The 20,330-nt window shown below is 37.6% G+C and overlaps 2 protein-coding genes across 3 annotated transcripts; one reads left to right on the top strand and one right to left on the bottom strand.

Moving 5' to 3' along the window:
• Window positions 1–540: 540 nt before the first annotated feature.
• Window positions 541–10,716, bottom strand: LOC149948879 (neuronal acetylcholine receptor subunit alpha-7-like). The gene is made up of 7 exons (XM_090171177.1): window positions 10,668–10,716; window positions 9,905–10,059; window positions 4,546–4,590; window positions 4,366–4,475; window positions 3,380–3,641; window positions 3,021–3,321; window positions 541–904 (listed from the first exon to the last, which is right to left on the bottom strand). Exons 1-7 carry the CDS (start codon window positions 10,714–10,716, stop codon window positions 582–584), a joined length of 1,245 nt encoding a protein of 414 aa, XP_090027303.1. The 3' UTR covers window positions 541–581.
• A 1,299-nt stretch (window positions 10,717–12,015) lies between these two features.
• Window positions 12,016–17,008, top strand: LOC149948880 (uncharacterized). 2 transcript variants are annotated; one of them, XM_090172765.1, is made up of 9 exons: window positions 12,016–12,076; window positions 12,169–12,509; window positions 13,271–13,377; window positions 13,438–13,509; window positions 13,843–14,031; window positions 15,124–15,231; window positions 15,511–15,597; window positions 15,669–15,771; window positions 16,873–17,008. In XM_090172765.1, the coding sequence occupies exons 2-9, from the start codon at window positions 12,425–12,427 to the stop codon at window positions 16,911–16,913; spliced, it is 792 nt and encodes a 263-aa protein (XP_090028891.1). In that variant the 5' UTR covers window positions 12,016–12,076; window positions 12,169–12,424; the 3' UTR covers window positions 16,914–17,008. The 2 variants fall into 2 exon arrangements, with proteins under 2 accessions (XP_090028891.1, XP_090028892.1); XM_090172766.1 differs by lacking the exon at window positions 12,016–12,076 and having other exon boundaries at window positions 13,271–13,365.
• The last annotated feature ends 3,322 nt before the right edge of the window (window positions 17,009–20,330 follow it).

A 20,330-nucleotide genomic window follows, 5' to 3' on the forward strand; every position in this document is an offset into this window, starting at 1 on the left:
AATCACACTGAGGGAGTCGGCCAAGGTTATTTGAAAAAAAAAACAAGTATCGCTAAGAGTGGACGATACTGTTCGAAAAAACAGAAGATAAACACGAAGTACATTTTTACGCCAAAAGGTATTTTTTCACGTTTTTATAGATTAAATATGATATAGTAAATATCAGTTGATAGTTTTTATTGAATTAAAAAACCAAAATTAAAAATTACTAAAATATAATGCGTAACAAATTACGTAACAATATCAACCGCATTAAATTGCCATTTTGAAATTTTAAGATCACGTGGTACAAACGACCTTGCAAGACTCCCTCGGAGTCTCTCGAGCTGATTGATACGCGGGGAGAAATAAAATGCACTGTGGAAGGTTATCGAAAACCTGTCCTCTTAATTTACTGTCCATGGTTAAACTATCGTACTGTCTAGCTAAGCTGAGCGGTACATACGACTTTCGATTGAAATTACGAGCAATAGTTTATATTAAATCTGTGCTTTAATTGACAAAATTCAAATTGGGAATAATATAAAAAAAAACCTCGGGTAACGGAGAATTTAAATTGTCGAAGAATACGAAATGACGATTTACCAAAATGAACCGGTAACCAGAAAGAGAAACAGGAAAAGGACGAGGAACAGTCGGTCCAGCAAGGAAGCCAGCATCAACCAGTCTTTCTTCCTGGGGTCCAGCGATTCCACCACTCTGGTTGTGCCGTCTTCCTGGACAGTGGACGAAGGGGCCGTGCTGGCGCCGCAAAAGCACAGCGCGTAATTGACCCACTTCGGCTTCAAGAAGCGAGTCATCCAATCGGGGGGACTGCAATTGTTGCAAGAGGATAAGTTGATAAGCAGGACTTGCAGCAAGAGTGATATGGAAGACAGCGCAAACGTGGCCTTCAGAGCTCGAACTAATTGAAATTAATGGAAATTTTAGAAAGTCAATTAAACGAAAAATAGAAATTCTTTGTGATAGTCTTAACTCTCAAAATTAACGAATTCTTCGGGTGAAACCCTGCTAATATTTAGTTCTGATTTTTGACACTAGATGGAGTTAAAACGCCTTCAGTCTCGCGCTGTATTGACTTCTTAAGATGAATTAAATTATTTTCAACCGGACGTGAATATCAACCTGTACGCTAAACTTTTAATTGATACATATCTCCATCATTAGGAAACAAATATTGGAACTTGCTTAGAAGTGTCATGGGTAATGTAAAAACAAATTTTCAAGTGTACCGTTTACAGGTCTATTTCAAATATTTGATTAAATAAATCAATGACTTAAATTGTTTTGATCCTAGTCTAGTATCTACTTAACGGAATATACGAAACCCCAACATTCTAACTTAGACTCCCACAAAATTGTCTGTAATACTCACAAACATTGCGTTTTTAAGTCTTTCACATATGATTTGAATATTTAACAATATAATTAAAGGGATTACCAAAAATCAGCTCCTCTGAATCATAGAGCGAATAGTGTAGTTCATGTTGCAAAACCTATTCTATTTTAATTCAAACGCCTACATAGTGCTTCCAACGGTCACTTGGTCAGGTTATTCAGGTCATAATTATCAGACACTTGAAGGTAATCAGCTAGCCAGATCAGGTTATCGCTCTAAAATTTTATCTTATTCATTATCTCAAGTAACCGATTTGAACTGATCTGCTACATTTCATTTCAACAGATTCATTAAACGGAACAGTTATCTAATTTATACGTTTAGTACATACATGTATACAGGGTGTTTTGAGTTGCTCTGACTAGGCATTTTTTTCAGAAACTGCAAGAGATAGAGTTTTCAGGGTATTATTTCTAGTGTGTTATCGCTTTAAATCCTAAATTTCAGAAAAAAATCGGAAATAATTTCTGGTTTTTGTAAAAAATATTTTTTCACCGGTAGGTGTTAGAAAAAACGTTTCAATGAGAAAGTTGTAGAGTGCTGTCGAAAATGTTCAAAGAAATTGGTTTCATTGGAAAAGATCACTTTTCCCGAAGATATGAGCTGATGAAAAAAACAAGCTGTCCATAGGGGCCAATAGATTTCGCATTTTTGTACGTAAATGAAAGAAATCACGTTAAACGATTAAATTCCTTAAAAACAGTACATGTACTTTACCAAAACGCCAATTTAGGCCAACAGTAGGCCTAAAAACATATCAGTAGGCCAACTACGCACAAAGGTCAAGTTTTCAATTAGTATTTAATGTGAAATGTTTTCAACCATTCTCTAACGTTTATTGAGTCTAATCAACATGCCACTGAATTATTCTCGTGATCAGCGTCCTTTTATGGTGAAGCCAATCGTAACGCGCATAGGGTTAGTGAATTGTTCACCATTCGATACTCGGTTCGATATCCAGATAGAAGTCCAAGCCACAACACCGTTCTTGGAGCTGTTCGTGACTTTCAGACTTACGGAAACGTCAATCCCAGATTTCGTGGGCCAGGTCGTCGAAACATCAACATGGAAGACACCGTTCTAGCCTATTTTGTTGCGTATCCTCGAGCAAGCGTCAGAGGTGCAAGAGACGATCTCGGATTATTATTATTACGTGTGAACCACTCTTTACTTCCATCCGTATCGAGCGACCCTCCACCAAGCTCTCCACGAAGGAGATATGGAACGTAGATTTGATTTCTGCAACTGGCTAAAAACCATGTCTGATGAGAAATACTGATACGTCTTAGGCCTACTGTAGGCCTAAATTAGCGTTTTGGTAAATTACATGTACTGTTTTTAAGGAATTTAATCTTTTAACGTGATTTCTTTCATTTACGTACAAAAATGCGAAGGCTATTGTCCCCTATGAAACTGCAACTCTTATCTCTTGCAGTAAATACAGATAATCTGATATATCATAATTATTTGCTCAGGTAAGAAAACGTAACTTTCATCTGAGAATTGGTTGGAAGCACTATACATAGTGAATTACAAACGGCTTTTTCAGTGTTTCACCCTGAAGCTATTTAAAATGTGGCTACTCAAATGGAGACTATCACGAATTCGTTTGGTTCCGTACGTCCATTGGGCAAACAGGAAACGGTGGGCACATTCATAGCAACGAGAAAGATGAGCACGACTAAGATGAGAAGAGGCGCGCTGCCCAAAATCATCTTCATGGTTTGGAAGTCGGTGCCGTGAGGAATTACGAACATCGTCAAGGTCAAAAATATCGCCATGATCCTCGGTAGCGCCACCAGATCCTCTTCGGCCATACCAATCCGTTCTAATTTGATGACGTACTCGACGGCGGAAGATGGTTTTATTTCTTCGAACACTTCGTATTTGTTCAGAATTTTCGACGCGGAAACCTTAAGCACCTAAGGGAGAGGAATGACGTTCGATTCAATAGCTTAAACTGAGAAGCAAAACACATACCCTCCAGTTGGGGTTGCTGTTCTCGATCAACATGAAGGTGTTGGTAATCTCGGTTTCGTTGTCGTCCGTGACGATGTCGAGGAGTTCGCCATGGTAAGACCACGAGCCCACCGTCATGGAGCATTCGTGGACGTCGTTGGGGTAATCTTCGAAGTCCAAGGCGCAGATAATATTCAGAGTGGCGGGTGGGTTCCAGCGGACGTACCCCGAACTGTTCGCAACCACGTAAACGTTGTGCCACGGATCTACTTCCGAACCCATGCTAGCGGGACCCACAAAAGAAGGCCAAATACGTTAGAACACTCAATTTGATATGGGCACGAATTTATCAAGATTAAGAGTATTCAACATTATCATTTGAAATAAATAATACGTAAATAAGGTTTGTGGATCAACTATAAACGTCACTCATAAAATGTTCAGACCATTAATAATCACCCGGACTTGTTTATTTTTATTTACCTATAAACATCGGTTACATAGACGAATATCTATAGGCTTCCTGCGTAGTTTAAATTTTGGTCAAAAGAATCTTGATTTAAATGGAATATATGAAAGCTGTCTGCTCGTTCAAAATTATCTCGGCGCAACAGCTGAAAGTTTCAACCGAAAAACATTGAAATTGAAAAGTCATCTGCTATTTCTTCACATAATTAGTTGGCTGATATTAAGGCAGATGGCGACGAGGACAAGCTATTAGTTTACTTCTTTTTGCCACGTTACGTTACTGGCGTTAAGTACCAAAGAAAACACTTTTTTGGTCTCAAATAAATATTTAATTAAATACTAAATATTTACGTTTACCCGCGTCCATTTAGTTTCGCATTTGCGCGATATGTAACGCCAGGGTAAATGAGGGTTTTTAATTAAATTTAAGCTTCACAGGCTGCGCAACGGATCAAGTTTCGAAAGCTTCTCGTTAGTTGAATACCCCTATCTCTATGAACTCCTGATACGGGGACGCATAAGGTGAATGCATGATAGACCTTTCGTAAACCGTGACGTCCGGTTTCCAGACTTCACTTTCCGCAAAATGGGCGTTTTTGACTCCGTCGTATTTCTCGGGCAGCCAGACCAGACTTGGATCTCGCCACACCTTCGTCAAAAGATAAAGTTATCAGTTGCGATTCTCAATTGGTTTTTAATATAAATGAAAAGGCCCTTACGAGTTCCATGTACGCCTCTATGGTCATGATACCTCTCAGCTCATCCTGCGATTTAAATATTCAAATCAGATGTATATGCCAGTATTGAGGGTGACAGACCAGACCAAAAACAAACATTAAATGTATGTTCATTGATAAATTCCCTGAGGTATAGCATGAATGTATGTATTTCTACTTAGTGAGACACGCAGACCACCTACCCCAAGAGGGACACGCGTCGCTGGTAGTAATTTCAATAAGAGTATGTATCGAATGAGATGCGGTTCTTTTAAGAGCGCGCCATCTCGCGGCAAGTAGAGGCAGTTTTAAAGGTACAAAGACGAGCACACGCTACAATAAAAAATTGTCGCAGCTGGCACGTTAACGAAATTTTAATTTAAATTTCTTAAAATGAAGGATTTTCACGCTTTTTTCTGTTTTCTGTAAAACAAAAATGAACATCACTTTTGTGACACGTTTTTTCGAGGTTAATGCGAGTCCTTCTTGGGGTAGGTGGTCTGTGGTGAGAATAAATAAAATTTTTTTTTCAAGTTGTTGCCAACACCCCTCTCGCTCTAGCAGTAAGCTCCGTCCCACCAAAAATATCTGTTCAGTGCGGTATTTCATTGGTTCCTTAAAATTGACGACATCCGACGCGTTGCCGACGGATAGTCTAAACATACTCCCTAGGGGCGCGAGTTCTCACGGGAAGAAAAATTCTCTCAAGAGAAGAATTCCTTCTTAGAATTTTGACGGAAACCCAGGTATAACTAAATACATTCTTAGTTATCATAAGTATATAATATATTTATTTCGAGAGAAGTATCCAGTTATGACAAGAACGTAAAATATAATATGAGACTGCAAGTACTCGCCACCAAAACTTTCGATAGGTGCCGCGACCGTTGAGTCAAAAATAGTGAATGTGTGGAAACCATGGACTAATTTTTGGGGAAACGAAATTGCGGCTCCATTCGTTAAATTTCAAGACGGAAAAAAACGCTCATCGACAGTCGTATTCCCGTAAATATTTACAATTAAATCTATTGATTTATTGATTTGTAAGTTTATTTTTTAAACAATGGGGTGAAATTCTGTTTGGTTACAGCTTTTTCATAAAATCGCAAAAGGCCTGGGTATTAAAATTTAAAAATTGGTTGTGTATTCTTCTCATTTCCTAGCAAACGATTACAAAACCAGGGTCCGCATTATGAAAATACAGATATTTATTTATATTCTTCTAAATTTAACCATTTTTTATGTAATAATCAATTAAAGGGCGTGTCAATTATCCTTCCCTATTCCAAAAATAAAATGGAAAGTTACTTTTTTCAGCACATATTGATTTTCCTACATCTGTCACTTCCTCTTCATTTAAACGTAATCTCAACACTTGCATAACTCTAAAAAACTAAAGAAGTAAGTTCGGGAATTGTTAAGCCTTTGAGATTTTTCTTTCAAGACGCGAAAACCGCTGACAACCGCTTTGGCTACCTGGCATGGTGGCGCTACTGAAACTTTTGGTTGCGAAGAGGTTTTGTTTGAACGATATCCGTCAGATTATACCCGCCTACACGGTGCGCAATAGCTGGTGGCTTTACCGGGGAGTCGGGGTCCGGTTCTTGTAACCCAGAAGGGCGGTGGTACACTGGGAGATGCTAACTGTAATCAAATGGTCCTATCTCCACCTCCATTTGAGACGCTGTGACCCTGTTTCCCGGCCTTTTGGGGTCACACCGGGATCTCCGGTGCCAGCTGTGCCGGGTTACGTGGGTCGCTGTGCCCGTCGTTCCCCTTTGGGAGCCTTTTCTGAAGTGCTTGGCTGTCTACATATGTAGGTAGAGTGTCGGCTAGAGGTGCTAGTGCATCCACTCTCTATCCCACAGCTGCGCGCGAAGTGGGAGCGGGTCGCCCCATGGCTGCGCCTTCTGTCGTGACGAGTGGCTCGCGTCGAGGGCGCGACTGTCAGTGGTAGGGTTCTATTGCCCATGGCTGTTTTGTCACTTGTCCAGGCTTGTGGATGCTGGCTTAGGGCATATTGATGGTACCATCGGCGTAGTAGGCTGATTATTCGCTTGGAGCGCCGGTATACAAAATTTACAACACGCGTTCTTTGTTCACCTAAATGCATTCGTGGTTACGAAAATGAAAAAATGTACCTTAGCAGGTTCGCGGCAGTTACGGACCGAGTGTAATACTCGGCCTAAAGGCTGGTTCACACGGGCAGTGTTTTCCTGATTTTCTCTATTTTCTCGTTTTACCACCTTTTCCCGTTTGTACACACGGACAAAATTTGCCGGATTTTATCACAGCGAGCGCTGCCGGGGAATGAGAAATCGGATAACCTTTTTTTGAGGGGCGTTGGGCTCGACCAATCAGCGAGCGTTATGCCGTCACGTGGTAGACGCAAAAATTCTTAAGCCTACTTTTAAAGAATTTCAAAATCCCGTGACAGCGAAACGCTCGCTGATTAGTCGAGCTCAAAGTGCTTCGGAAACCGGGGAAAAAGTAGAGATATTTCAACATTTTTTTCTCCGTTTTCTCGTTTACCGGCAGCGCTGACGGCGGAAAAGTCCGTTTAATTTTGTCCGTGTGTACAGTCGTTTTCCCGTGCGCCAGAACAACGGGAAAAGGTGGTAAAACGAGAAAATAGAGAAAATCAGGAAAACACTGCCCGTGTGAACCAGCCTTTACAACTGTAATCAAATAAATTTAAGTTTAAAAAATTAACGTACAAAACGTTTATGACAATAAACTTCTAAGCATATTAGTGCCAACAAACTTTATAAAGTATCTATAGAATTAGCTTCTCTAAATGTTTTCTATAGAATAATTTAAAGGCTATAGAGCCAGGTAAAGTCTCTGTAGATATAACTTTTGGATTCTCTAGAAGCCTTCTAGGGTACATGTTTTAAAAACCAAAAAGTAGTAGTAGGAGGCACAAATAGTGAGAAATCTAAATAATTGGGAAATTTATAAATATATAGATATTTTTTTTAGAAACCATTACAGTTGTACTTACTATGCCTTTAACAACTTTATTATAAATAGAAATATAAGGAATTTGAGAAATATTGAAAACAAATCCGTAAATCCGCTGAAATGTTGGAAATGTCGGGGGAAAAATATATTAATTCTGCAATATTTGAGAAATATCAGAGATATTCGAGAAATATCAGAGATATTCGAGAAATATCAGAGATATTCGAGAAATATCGGAGATATTCGAGAAATATCGGAGATATTCGAGAAATATCGGAGATATTCGAGAAATATCGGAGATATTCGAGAAATATCGGAGATATTCGAGAAATATCGGAGATATTCGAGAAATATCGGAGATATTCGAGAAATATCGGAGATATTCGAGAAATATCGGAGATATTCGAGAAATATCGGAGATATTCGAGAAATATCGGAGATATTCGAGAAATATCGGAGATATTCGAGAAATATCGGAGATATTCGAGAAATATCGGAGATATTCGAGAAATATCGGAGATATTCGAGAAATATCGGAAATATTCGAGAAATATCGGAGATATTCGAGAAATATCGGAGATATTCGAGAAATATCGGAGATATTCGAGAAATATCGGAGATATTCGAGAAATATCGGAGATATTCGAGAAATATCGGAGATATTCGAGAAATATCGGAGATATTCGAGAAATATCGGAGATATTCGAGAAATATCGGAGATATTCGAGAAATATCGGAGATATTCGAGAAATATCGGAGATATTCTAGAAATATCGGAGATATTCGAGAAATATCGGAGATATTCTAGAAATATCGGAGATATTCTAGAAATATCGGAGATATTCGAGAAATATCGGAGATATTCTAGAAATATCGGAGATATTCTAGAAATATCGGAGATATTCGAGAAATATCGGAGATATTCGAGAAATATCGGAGATATTCGAGAAATATCGGAGATATTCGAGAAATATCGGAGATATTCGAGAAATATCGGAGATATTCGAGAAATATCGGAGATATTCGAGAAATATCGGAGATATTCGAGAAATATCGGAGATATTCGAGAAATATCGGAGATATTCGAGAAATATCGGAGATATTCGAGAAATATCGGAAATATTCGAGAAATATCGGAAATATTCGAGAAATATCGGAGATATTCGAGAAATATCGGAGATATTCGAGAAATATCGGAAATATTCGAGAAATATCGGAGATATTCGAGAAATATCGGAGATATTCGAGAAATATCGGAGATATTCGAGAAATATCGGAGAGATTCGAGAAATATCGGAGAGATTCGAGAAATATCGGATAGATTCGAGAAATATCGGAGAGATTCGAGAAATATCGGAGAGATTCGAGAAATATCGGAGAGATTCGAGAAATATCGGAGAGATTCGAGAAATATCGGAGAGATTCGAGAAATATCGGATAGATTCGAGAAATATCAGAGAGATTCGAGAAATATCAGAGAGATTCGAGAAATATCAGAGATATTCGAGAAATATCAGAGATATTCGAGAAATATCAGAGATATTCGAGAAATATCAGAGAGATTCGAGAAATATCAGAGATATTCGAGAAATATCAGAGATATTCGAGAAATATCAGATATATTCGAGAAATATCAGAGATATTCGAGAAATATCAGATATATTCGAGAAATATCAGATATATTCGAGAAATATCAGAGATATTCGAGAAATATCAGAGATATTCGAGAAATATCAGAGATATTCGAGACATATCAGAGATATTCGAGACATATCAGAGATATTCGAGAAATATCAGAGATATTCGAGAAATATCAGAGATATTCGAGACATATCAGAGATATTCGAGACATATCAGAGATATTCGAGAAATATCAGAGATATTCGAGAAATATCAGAGAGATTCGAGAAATATCAGAGATATTCGAGAAATATCAGAGATATTCGAGAAATATCAGAGATATTCGAGAAATATCAGAGATATTCGAGAAATATCAGAGATATTCGAGAAATATCAGAGATATTCGAGAAATATCAGAGGTATTCGAGAAATATCAGAGATATTCGAGAAATATCAGAGATATTCGAGAAATATCAGAGATATTCGAGAAATATCAGAGATATTCGAGAAATATCAGAGATATTCGAGAAATATCAGAGATATTCGAGAAATATCGACAATATAGAGAAATCAGCAGTATCCTTAGGAGGGACATTATATACTTCTGTTTAACAACAGGTGTGTCCCAAAAGCAGCTTCAAAAAAGCCTATCAATTTGCGGATTAACAAGACGAAATTCAAAGATCCATCTACCGTTTCCCGCTTCTCCGCGCGGCTTCTGTTTGTTTTTGGTCTTTGGAACGCGAATCTCTGAAGACTACGCTCATAATTTGAATACCAATTCGCTCATGTGCAGCGGGATGAAGGTCAACTTGACGCTCGTGGCTTTGTTGCCACTGAGAAATGGCCGACTGTGAGGATCGTAATGTTCCAGCAAATCTTTTCTGAGACGAGTCAGCGTGTTTTGCGACTCCGCCGCTGCGAAGGATAAATCTGGAAAACAAACAAGAAACGCCACGAGTCGCGAACAGTTCGACTGTACGCGCCTCTTTCCCTCTTGCCGTTCGCGTTCACGTACGATAAGCCGACGCTTAATCTCCGCTTTTAGAACCTTTGGAAGCTGTCTGCTGAGCGGTCTATATAAGGGAATTAATTTCGAAGGCTGAGTCAATATTGAACTACCTCATTATGCAGAATTTACTTGAACCGAAATGGAGGGAACCGTTTCAACGACTTCCCGTTATAAAACTTATACCGTGAAATATGAACTACTTCACTTCAGTTTTAAAAGTTCTTCATCCATCTAAAAAACTAAATATCGTATCTTTTCATAAAGAGCAAAACAAATTGTGATTAAATTTTAATATTAACGAAATCAGAAAAATATGCTTTTTTCAACGAATCTTATACCGTGAAATATGAAAGATTGAAATTAATTTAAAAACTTATATTTTTCCATAGAATAAAAAAAGGGGTTTAAAAGATCGGAATTAATTTAAAACCAATTTAAATCTTTCCCTAAAATAAAAACTTGATATGAAAGTTTAATATTAGCGGTTCCTTCGTAAAATTGGAATAAAAATGAATGCAGTTTCACTCACCTAAGTGTATAAATAGCGTGAAAGCTACAGGAATTGAAAATAAAAGCATGACTTAATTTAATTATTTCTTAAATGGATATTTTTTCTAAACTTAAGAATACGGGGCGGCAAATGTGAAGCGTCCGTGTAATGGCTAAAAACTGTTCTATTGGTTTTACCGCTCTACCGTGTATGGATTTCGGTCTACCAGGAAAACTTTCGTCAAAAATAATAATATCACCGTAGAGCCATCTTTTATCGGAAAAATAAGTTTTGAAATTTTAGAGGTTAAGTTGAATGTCACGATTGATGACATTTTGGTATCACTTTCCCTGGCGTTTGCTTTTTGCTAAAATAATTTTATTTCTTTGGAGAACAAACTTGACGAGCCAACTAAAATCCGTAAATTTTGTGAATTTTAGTTTTTTTAATAGTGGATAGTTTAAATACGTTCAGAGCGTATTTCCAATTTAGACTCATAAGTATTTTATAAAAAGTATTTAATATTACCATTTTAAGTCATAATTTAGCCATCATTATCGATATAATAGCGCCCAATAGATTATGTTTTTGTATTATTGATAATAGTTTCAACTAGAGTTGTAAGTCGTAAAATTACCGATGCCTTTTTTCCGGAAAATTTAAATCTCACGTCATTTTCACCTCATTTTTTCGAATCCAAAAGTATAACTAAACCTTTAGACTAATCTAGAATAAAAACCTTTAAAAAGTAATATATGCTTAATTTTAATATTTTTCCGATTTTAGGAAATTTTTACGCATTTAATTTTTCCGGAAAATTAAGCATTCACTTTACTTTCAACACTTCTAGACAATTTATTTGAGCATTACTCTAACAATATAGCTCGATTCTGCGCCCTTATCCTATCTGGTGTAAGAAACCATTACTAAATATTTTAGTGTGGTTATTTTTCCGGAAAAATAAAATGCGGAAAAATTTCCAGAAAATTTTCGGAAAAATGCAAAATTGAAACATAAGTTACTTTTTAAGGGTTTTTAACGTTTTTAACTTTTTATCGATATAAAATGTCTATTATCAGTAAACAACTAAACATACTACAAAACATTAATAGTGTTACATTGTTAATCAGTTTAAACTAGTCTAGAGGTTTAGTTTTACTTTTCGAAAAAATGAGGCGAAAATGCCGCTTTATTTAAATTTGCAAACAATATATTAGACTAATCATGGAATGAAAACTTTATTTTATTTTCTTCGAAAAAATACGGAAACTTTTCCGGAAAAAAGACCTCGGTCATTTTCCAGAAAATGTTCCGACTTACGACAGTAAAATATTTGCATGGTTTCCCTTTAACTGAAAGTTAGAGCGGATTTACACAGAAATTACTCGTTAATTTAAACGTTTCGTTTAAGTAAATTGTTTACGTTAAAATTATGACTTGGGCCCAAGGTATTGCCTTGAGTATTAGCCTCGCTAGCTAGCTGATTATTTATATAATTACCTTATTACTGAACCCTTAATATAAACTGCGCGAATTCTAGTTCTAGACGACACGAAAGAGGCATACATAGGGTATGCCTTAAAATGGGCCGACGATTTGGAATTTGGCATCATTAATTGGATACAAAAGCCAAACATTAAGAGGACCGGGGAATGTTTAAACGAAGAGCCGCTTTTACACCTGACTTAGAATTGGGTAAACAGGCGGCATTTATAAAAGGCGACGGCGGACTGAATTGGCTCTCATTTCAATTACCGCCTTCTCAGTGATCGCGTCCCAAAATATACAATATTCAAATGGCCATTTTGTATCGGTTACTGTTAGTTCTTTTCAATTTTCATTTCTTCAAGTGTGACTACTTAGCAGCTGTACCTTCGTACGGTAAGAAATTTATATGTTTTCTTATTGTAAAGTTCATGGACAATGGATGGACCCTTCTATACATTGCTCTGCCAGTACTTTCCAGGCCAGGACATAAGGTTCATTAATTTAGTAGTTATTTGGATTTCTGAAGCCCACCTTTTCAATTTTTTAGGAGACATTGACCAGTAGGGTGAAAATGAGTAGTTTAAACCTTTTGTTCATTTTTGGTTTTATTGGGTTTGATATTGGGCAATAGGACTGAACATCAGCCCATGTTTCAAATCAAAAAATAGTCACCGTAACAAGTCCTACTGAAATAGCGCTGTATAGTTTTTGTTTCCTAGTTAGCTATAGATTTTATAATATTTTCAGGCCTTCTTAACCTTCTTTATCCCCCCCCCCCCCCCTGCTCTTCCGCAATGACCTCAGACCCTCGACTGACAAGTGGCCTAATGGTGGGCGTCCATATTGCTACTATGCTTGTTTATAGATAGAAAGTGTAAATTATACCGTAAAAAAGTATCATTTAACTCATCAGCAAGAAGGTAGATTTTTCGTATATAGCTAAGGTGACCAAAAATCTGCACACCAATTACAGTAATTTAAAACTGAGTACAGCCTTTGGTAATGCTAAATCTGTAATAAGATCGTAATCACTTTAGTACCGTCCATGTTCGGTGGTTTTGATTCTAATCAGTTTTTTCATGCGCCAAAATCCGATTTAAAAATTACCAAAATAATGCAACGTTATTTTATAAAACAAATACCTGTCTTTTCAGGTTATGTCGAGCATTTAAAACCAGTGTATAGGGCTGAAAATCGTCCACCTCCGTTCGTAAGAATACAAAATGAAACTAAGCCAGCATTCGAAGCAGTAAGTCCATTTGTGAAATTGTGAGTTCTATATTTAATTATAATTTAATTTGAATAATTGAAACTTTCGAAGAAAATTTTGTCAATGACCTGCTTAGCCTGTTGCAAACTTAATCACACCCTGCGAGTTTGCGATAATAGAAAGGTATATTCAGTATTTTATCGATAACTTATCTAAAGCAAGGGTAAGCAAATGGATGATCTTGACTTGGAAAATGACCATCTCGACCTTCAAAACATTTATCTCGAAAAAACATTAAAATATCATAAAAAATATCTAGCATGAACTTCTCGATCTTCAAAATGCATTCCTTTAAAATACATTAAAATCTTATAATAAAAAGTAACTAATATAAACCAGGCATTTTTGACCTTGAAAATGGTTATCTCGACCTTAAAAATTAGACATTTGGGCACCCTTAAACTAAAGATAATTACAACTGTAAATTAATGTGGGGATTTTTACCGGGGGAAAAAGGTTTGCGAAACGGCGATATGCGTCAAGTACATGGATCGGCTGAAGAAACTGTCATCTCCGCCATCTCGAAATGTAATCAACGAGCGAACGGGACGACAATTTCAATTCCAAGATATCGATTCCGGCCTCTACGACAAAGCATCTCAATGCCGATTGCTTCACCCCACCATCGCCGATATTCATTTCTTGGTGCATATAGCCTTCAATAACCCAGAATGCATTTATTTCTACTTACAAGGAGACTACCCGTGGTGGCTAACCCCGATTTTGTTGAAACTCGGGGGTTAGGTAGACCGGTAGTACGAAAATTGCCAAAGGGAAAAGTTGCAATGGGCTTTAGGTTTCCCATGGCAACCGGAAATGATTTTGATCTCTCAAAACAAAAAAATCTCCATTTAAAAAAGCATGGGATTTTCTCGGTTTCACTTAAAAAATTATATTTTCAAAACTTACCCAAAAAGATAAATTTGACCTATTTTGGGTAAAATTGATAAATTTTGATTAAATTTTAACAAAATTTGGGTGACCGAGAAAATCTCATGCTTTTTTAAATGGAGAGGTCAAATCATTTTCGGTTGCCATGGGAAAACTAAAGCCCATTGCAACTTTTCCCTTTGGCCATTTTCATACTACCATAAGGTCTACCAAACCCCCGAGTTTCAACAAAATCGGTGATAACCATCTCGGGTACTAGTCTCCTTTGTTAGTTTAGTTTGTCTAATTATTACACCTCGCAACCGTATTCGGTCGTCTTTGTTATAATGAATGGTCTTATTTTAGTATGCATTGACGCCAGTAGATAGCACACGTAGTCCAGGGGGCTCGGATTGCGTTTACGGTTGTTGGAAGGTGTTTTGATCACGGACATTTTATTACCAGGACGAGAGACTGTCTCGAAGAAATGGCGCCTTAAATGTCTTAGTTTTAAAATCGCAACTGTGTGATAATTTATCTCTGATAAGAAAAATCAAACGACAACTTGGTTGATTTAGGCTTTAAAATGGATTCCCCTAACAAAAACTGCTAACTTTCCTATTTAACCCTCAGAGCCTGATCTTCTGATCAGCGCGAGATAGATAGATGTACACAGGTGCCACACTGCCAGATCTTTCGACAAATAAAGATAAAGGTATTAACATGAGAAGCTCAATTCATTTACTCGTCCCTGGCAATAGAATGTCCGTGCTTCTAGAAGCGTTTCGTCAGTGTTTTTGCCATTCTTTTATAGAGCCAATACTTGCTTTAAGAATTTAATATGTTATAACTAGGATTTTATTACAGCTAGCAGACCACAACGCTATCGAATGCAAATTTCACTGCTATTCGCCGTCGCGTTCACAAACGTTTCCACACATAGAATACAACGGCGCACCATGCCAAGACAAAAAAGTATTTAATATTACATAATATACTCTTATTTCTCTCACTGGGCTGAAACCTTTAGCTTTTGTACAGAGAGATTTTTGAACGAGCAGACAGCTTTCGCACATAAAATTTAAAACTCGATTGGTAGGTGGCAATACTATTGTGACCCAAAATAGAAGTCTATAGAATATAGATAGATTAATACTTATCTCGTAAGAAGTATCTGATATTTCTGAACTTAAATAACAGCGAGTCGCTTTGATCAATTCGATTTAATGTGACGCGTTTAACGACAATTGTCAGGTTTGTTGGAGTGGAACCTGTCGAGACAGAGGCGACACCTTGGACTATATTCGTTGCCGCGCCAGATTTCCCACAAGACCGGTTCATGTACGTACGGAGCTAAAATAGAATGATCCAACAATAATAAATAAAGTTTTCTTTGGGTATTGATTGCTCAGGCACTGGTGAAACTTGATTGTCATATAGTGTGTCAAACCTTGGACGATCACCGACTTTGGATTTACGAAAAACAGAACAGCCCGTTGTGTGTTCCGCCATTTTGTAAGCATTATCAAGAATGTATTGAAGTTACTAAGAATATTGGACTACAGGATTCTAATTCCCATCCTCGCAGCCTTTGTAGCTTAAATTCGTCTGCTTTCTCATTCAAGTTTGCTATATGGTATGACCTTGAATGAGCCTTAAATGAAGACGAACTTTCTCCACAAAAGCTGTGAGGATGGTACCAGGGGTTAATGCTATACTGAAATATTCTTAGTAACTTCAATACATTCTTCGCATTATTATATACTTTTTACAGAGTTGCCAGATCATGAAAATATAATTATTCGCGACCGAAATGAGTCTGGGTAGCGTAACGGTGCTAGCGTCTGCTACTGACAAATTAAAATTCATAGGAACGTTTTTTTCTGAAATAATCTTATCAAAATTTAAGCAAACGATGCAAAAATTATAATAAAATGCAAGTGTCATTATTTATAAAGTCAAATTAACGAATAACGATGAGGAAAAACTAAAAGCGTCTGCTTTAGCCGCTACCTATCAATTATGTTACGCCTGAAATTTGACGATAAATTATGATTTTGGCGAAATATTTACGTTAAACTTTATTGTAATAACGCTTAAATCAAGTCGGGCCTATTGAAAAAACTTTATTAAAAACACAAACTAATATTAATAGTTACAATTTTAAGCAGATTTCGGGAAAATCACAAATTATCGCACATTATCGTACGCTCAGACCCAATTATCGAAAATAAAAGGGTACTTATGCCGTTGAGTTGACAATATCGTACCAAAGATAATTTAAACTCGTGCTCTAGATTCGAATACTGAGAGCTTTCCCATTGACGGTTTTGTTACGAAGCGTTTACCCATTTCCGGCACGTGACCTCAGAAAAATCGGGCTCCATCGGTTGCGGTAAGGCGCAAACCATGGAGCGAATTTTTTCTGAGTTCCACCGGGAAGTGGGTAAACTCTATCGGCAACGCGCGAGATAGTGATTTCGAATCTAGGGTACGAGTTTAAATTATCTTTGATCGTACGACCCCAAAAATTGATTAGAAATTATCAACTTGTACTCGTATATCTGGCAACCCTGATTTCTTGGAGCTTTTGTATTTGAGGTTTTATTTTTTCAGGGCTACCTCGAAAGCAAGATTCGAACGCAGCCTTTAATTAAAGTGTAGCCATTTTAAACAGTGCGCGGTTGTTTGTAGTGATAATAAAATATAAAATGTACCCGCGGACCACCTAATAATTTCATTTGATTGAAAATTAAAGTTTTGACTTTTTCATACAAAATTTACTGATAATCATTTTTACACGGTAGGTGTGGTCTAAATCGGAAATGCCGCTGTTGTATCTCAGCCACTAATATTACCGCTAAGCTGCTCTTAAAGGAGAACTGTCACCACCCTAAAATTGGTTAAAAACTAATTAAATGGATAGAGAACGTCCAAAAATGGTTATACAAAAAGTTTCATGTTAATATTTCCAGTATTTGATTTATTATAAGCAACCGAATTTCGCGTTTTATCCCCCCCGACTCGAGAATCTCAGAACCGCTTGGTTGAACCTACCTGCAGCGCCATCTCGTGAACGAAATATTTTTTCACCGGTTTTATCGTTTTTCGGTCGGAACTGCCGTCTGCTACGACATTCTCCTTGGCTTTTTAACCTAGTTATATTGGTAGATTGTAGTTAATGGTGTTTTTAATATGCCTTACACGTCGCCCTTTCTAAAATTTTTGCCGCTTCATTCTTTTGGCGCTGCATGTAGGTTCAACCGCTATTTCTGAAATTTTTGGAGCCGTTTGATGTAGGTTGCGGAAAAAGTAGCGTAACTTTTTAAATACTTTTCCAATAACTATAAAATTTCAGGGACATAATTATTAATATATTTTCTATCTTTCTGTAAACAAACCTCGTAAATTTTGGTTTTGGTGACAGTCCTGCTTTAATAGTCATGTTGAATAGCGCGTGAAAGCTGAAACGTAGCGTGTTCCTTAGATTCATGGCTGAACTAATAATTAACAAAGTTCTCTGAATTCTAGAAAATTACTCAGCAACGAATCTAGAGATCGTGCTAGTGGAAGTACAAAATGTCGTCTGCTTTTATAGGACTTTTTATTACGTTGAATGTCTAGTGAATTTTTAGCTACCTAGGTAGAGCGATCGGCTCCAGTCTCGCTACGCTCGGTAGTCAGACATTGACTGCAGATACACCAAGTCGAAAAAAACTGAAATATACAGAAAAATAAATAATCAAGTAGTTTTATTTATTTCTTTCGTTTTATTTATTTTTTTGGTTTTATTTATTTTTTTAGTTTTATTTATTTTTCTGTATTTGCATGTATAAGTGGCGTAGATTTTAATCCATTTTTATTTTTTATTAAACTATGCCGTAGGTTTTGTAAGGTATGAAAACTATCTTACTAACCATTTTAACGCCCTTTGCCGATAATGTTGGTTGTAGTTAGTTGCAAAATATGCTTAAACATTTACTGCTCCGTGACACTGGAGAAAGTGGGAAACTGTGGCATCATTTAGTTCAGAGTAAGTCCGACTGTGGCGCAGCTGTGGCCCTTATCAGGCCAAGAGGATAAATAACTAGTGGCTTTACTCTCAAGTGTGGTTGCCGCTCGGTGGTTGCGCGCTGGTCCTACCTCCACCTTTGGCTTTGGTCAGGTAAGGAGTGGTAATTGCGCTTCGGCTCAGGTTAAGGGGAGTGGTTCTGCTAACGCTCCGGCTGGGTTGGTTTCCAGCTGCTCGGCGGCGGGTCTCCGTATAAGGCGCTACCATAGATATAATAAATGTATATAAAGGTCTAGATAAATTTCGGGGCGTCTAAGCCTAACATAAAATACGGAATTGACACCTAGCAGACCCCTAGGAAGGCACGTGACCAAGAGCGCGATCTCTCTAAGTATTTTAGTACTAAGTGCTTGACCTTTCCGCAGGCCGTAGTCTTTAGACACCATCTGTTGGTGACTTTTAGTATAATTTTTAAGCAGAAGACAATGGCTCTCGCAACGATAGCACGAGCTTTCTTACCGATAGATAGCGCTTTTTAAGGATAGCCTGCAGATATTACACGTTTCTGCTAGCTGTCACCTCCGTATTCACTCCCTTTGAAATATTTTATCTAGACCTTTATATACATTTCCTATATCTATGGGCGCTACGGCCCTTGCTTTCCCACCTTTTGGGCTCCAGCTGCGAGGGGGATGTGCCTTTAGGTACATTCACTTCCAGGCGTTCACTCCTGTCCTTTTGTGGGCTGGGTGTCTGTCGTTGGTGGTACATAACCATCTTTAGTCCCAGAGCTGTGTGCGAAGTGAGGAGTGGCCGTCCCATTTCTTTAACTTTTGGAAAGTTAGATGGCTTGCGTTAGTGGTGCGACCGTCAGCAGTAGAGTTCTCCTGCTGGCTATGGCTGATGGTCACCCGTCCGGACAGAGGACACTATAGCAGGGTAGTATTAAGAGACTACCGGTGCTATGTTATGATCTGATCTGATCTGATATCCTAGGTGCACCAGTATATTAATTCTGAACAAATGTGGGTCACACAACTTCAACTGCACTTTCACCCGCCAATTTTAATATTTGGACAATCTTTCACCACAAGTTAATAAAAATTACGCTGAAAAGCTAAATTACCGGCAAGATTGAGTTTAGGTTGAATAGAGCGGACATTAAATGGCCTGAGCTATCTTCAGCTGTAACGAGTTTAAACTATTCGCTCTTCCGAACTACACCATTACCAAAAATCTTCATTTAGTTCCAGCATGAGAATAGCTCGAGATCGGACTTAAGCTGCTCGGGGCAAGCCAAAAGTATTCGCGTACTGTTGTTAAAGCAGTTAGCCTTTTCAGTTTAAAGGCACTCTATTGCACTAACAATTGCCCGACAGCTTGCTGGTGCAGAAAAGTCGGGCTAAAATTATCAATCTTGAGCATTCATTGCTCAGGAATTTCATGTTTCAATGCTGCCGAGCTTTGTGAAAATGAAGACATTGATGAAAATGATGAGATTGAGACCAATAATAACGATCAATACACAGATGAAAACCAAAAGCCCGCGACAGTCAATCAATAAAAATTAATTAAATAGCCATATTGAAGTAGAGTTTATGTTAAAATATCGGTTTTACTAAAATAACTACCGGACTAGTTTACTAATTATTTAATATTTTTATTTAAAGTATTTGAGTAAGAAATAACGCCAGAAACCTCAACGAAAATCCCAAGAATCCAATTTTCCGACACTTAGCTTGCTTATGTTTGAAGCCCCATAAATGAAAGATGGATTGATTTTTTGTACTACATATATTATACTTTCTAGTTCAGATTTTAATAAATTTCAATTTTGATATATTTTTTTTTTTATTCAAGGAAGAAAGGGCTGATTTGAGTCTGAGAAGACCGCGAGCCCGGCGAAACACCATCTGATTAATCAGGGCGAGATATGGGTAACGGCCACGCCAACGGGGGGATACGTGGGGACAGGGGTGGGGACACCCGTGGCGGAAGTATTCCGACCACCTGTTGGGGAATTGGTAGTCGTCCTCACACGACCATCCACAAACTCTGCCTC

Source organism: Leiobunum rupestre, chromosome 4 (genome assembly GCF_980474605.1).
Source record: "Leiobunum rupestre chromosome 4, qqLeiRupe1.1.hap1, whole genome shotgun sequence".
NCBI classification, from domain to species: Eukaryota; Metazoa; Arthropoda; class Arachnida; order Opiliones; family Sclerosomatidae; genus Leiobunum; species Leiobunum rupestre.

Coding starts and splice junctions, on each gene's coding strand:
- LOC149948879 (XM_090171177.1), bottom strand. CDS start 10,716: ATGCTTTTATTTTCAATTCCTGTAGCTTTCACGCTATTTATACACTTA. Junction 4,591..9,904: donor CGCTGCACATGAGCGAATTG/GTATTCAAATTA, acceptor TTTAAATCGCAG/GATGAGCTGAGAGGTATCAT. Junction 905..3,020: donor TTCCTGTTTGCCCAATGGAC/GTACGGAACCAA, acceptor AATTTCAATTAG/TTCGAGCTCTGAAGGCCACG.
- LOC149948880 (XM_090172765.1), top strand. CDS start 12,425: ATGGCCATTTTGTATCGGTTACTGTTAGTTCTTTTCAATTTTCATTTC. Junction 13,378..13,437: donor TCGAAGCAGTAAGTCCATTT/GTGAAATTGTGA, acceptor AAACTTTCGAAG/AAAATTTTGTCAATGACCTG. Junction 14,032..15,123: donor TCGCCGATATTCATTTCTTG/GTGCATATAGCC, acceptor ATTTTATTACAG/CTAGCAGACCACAACGCTAT.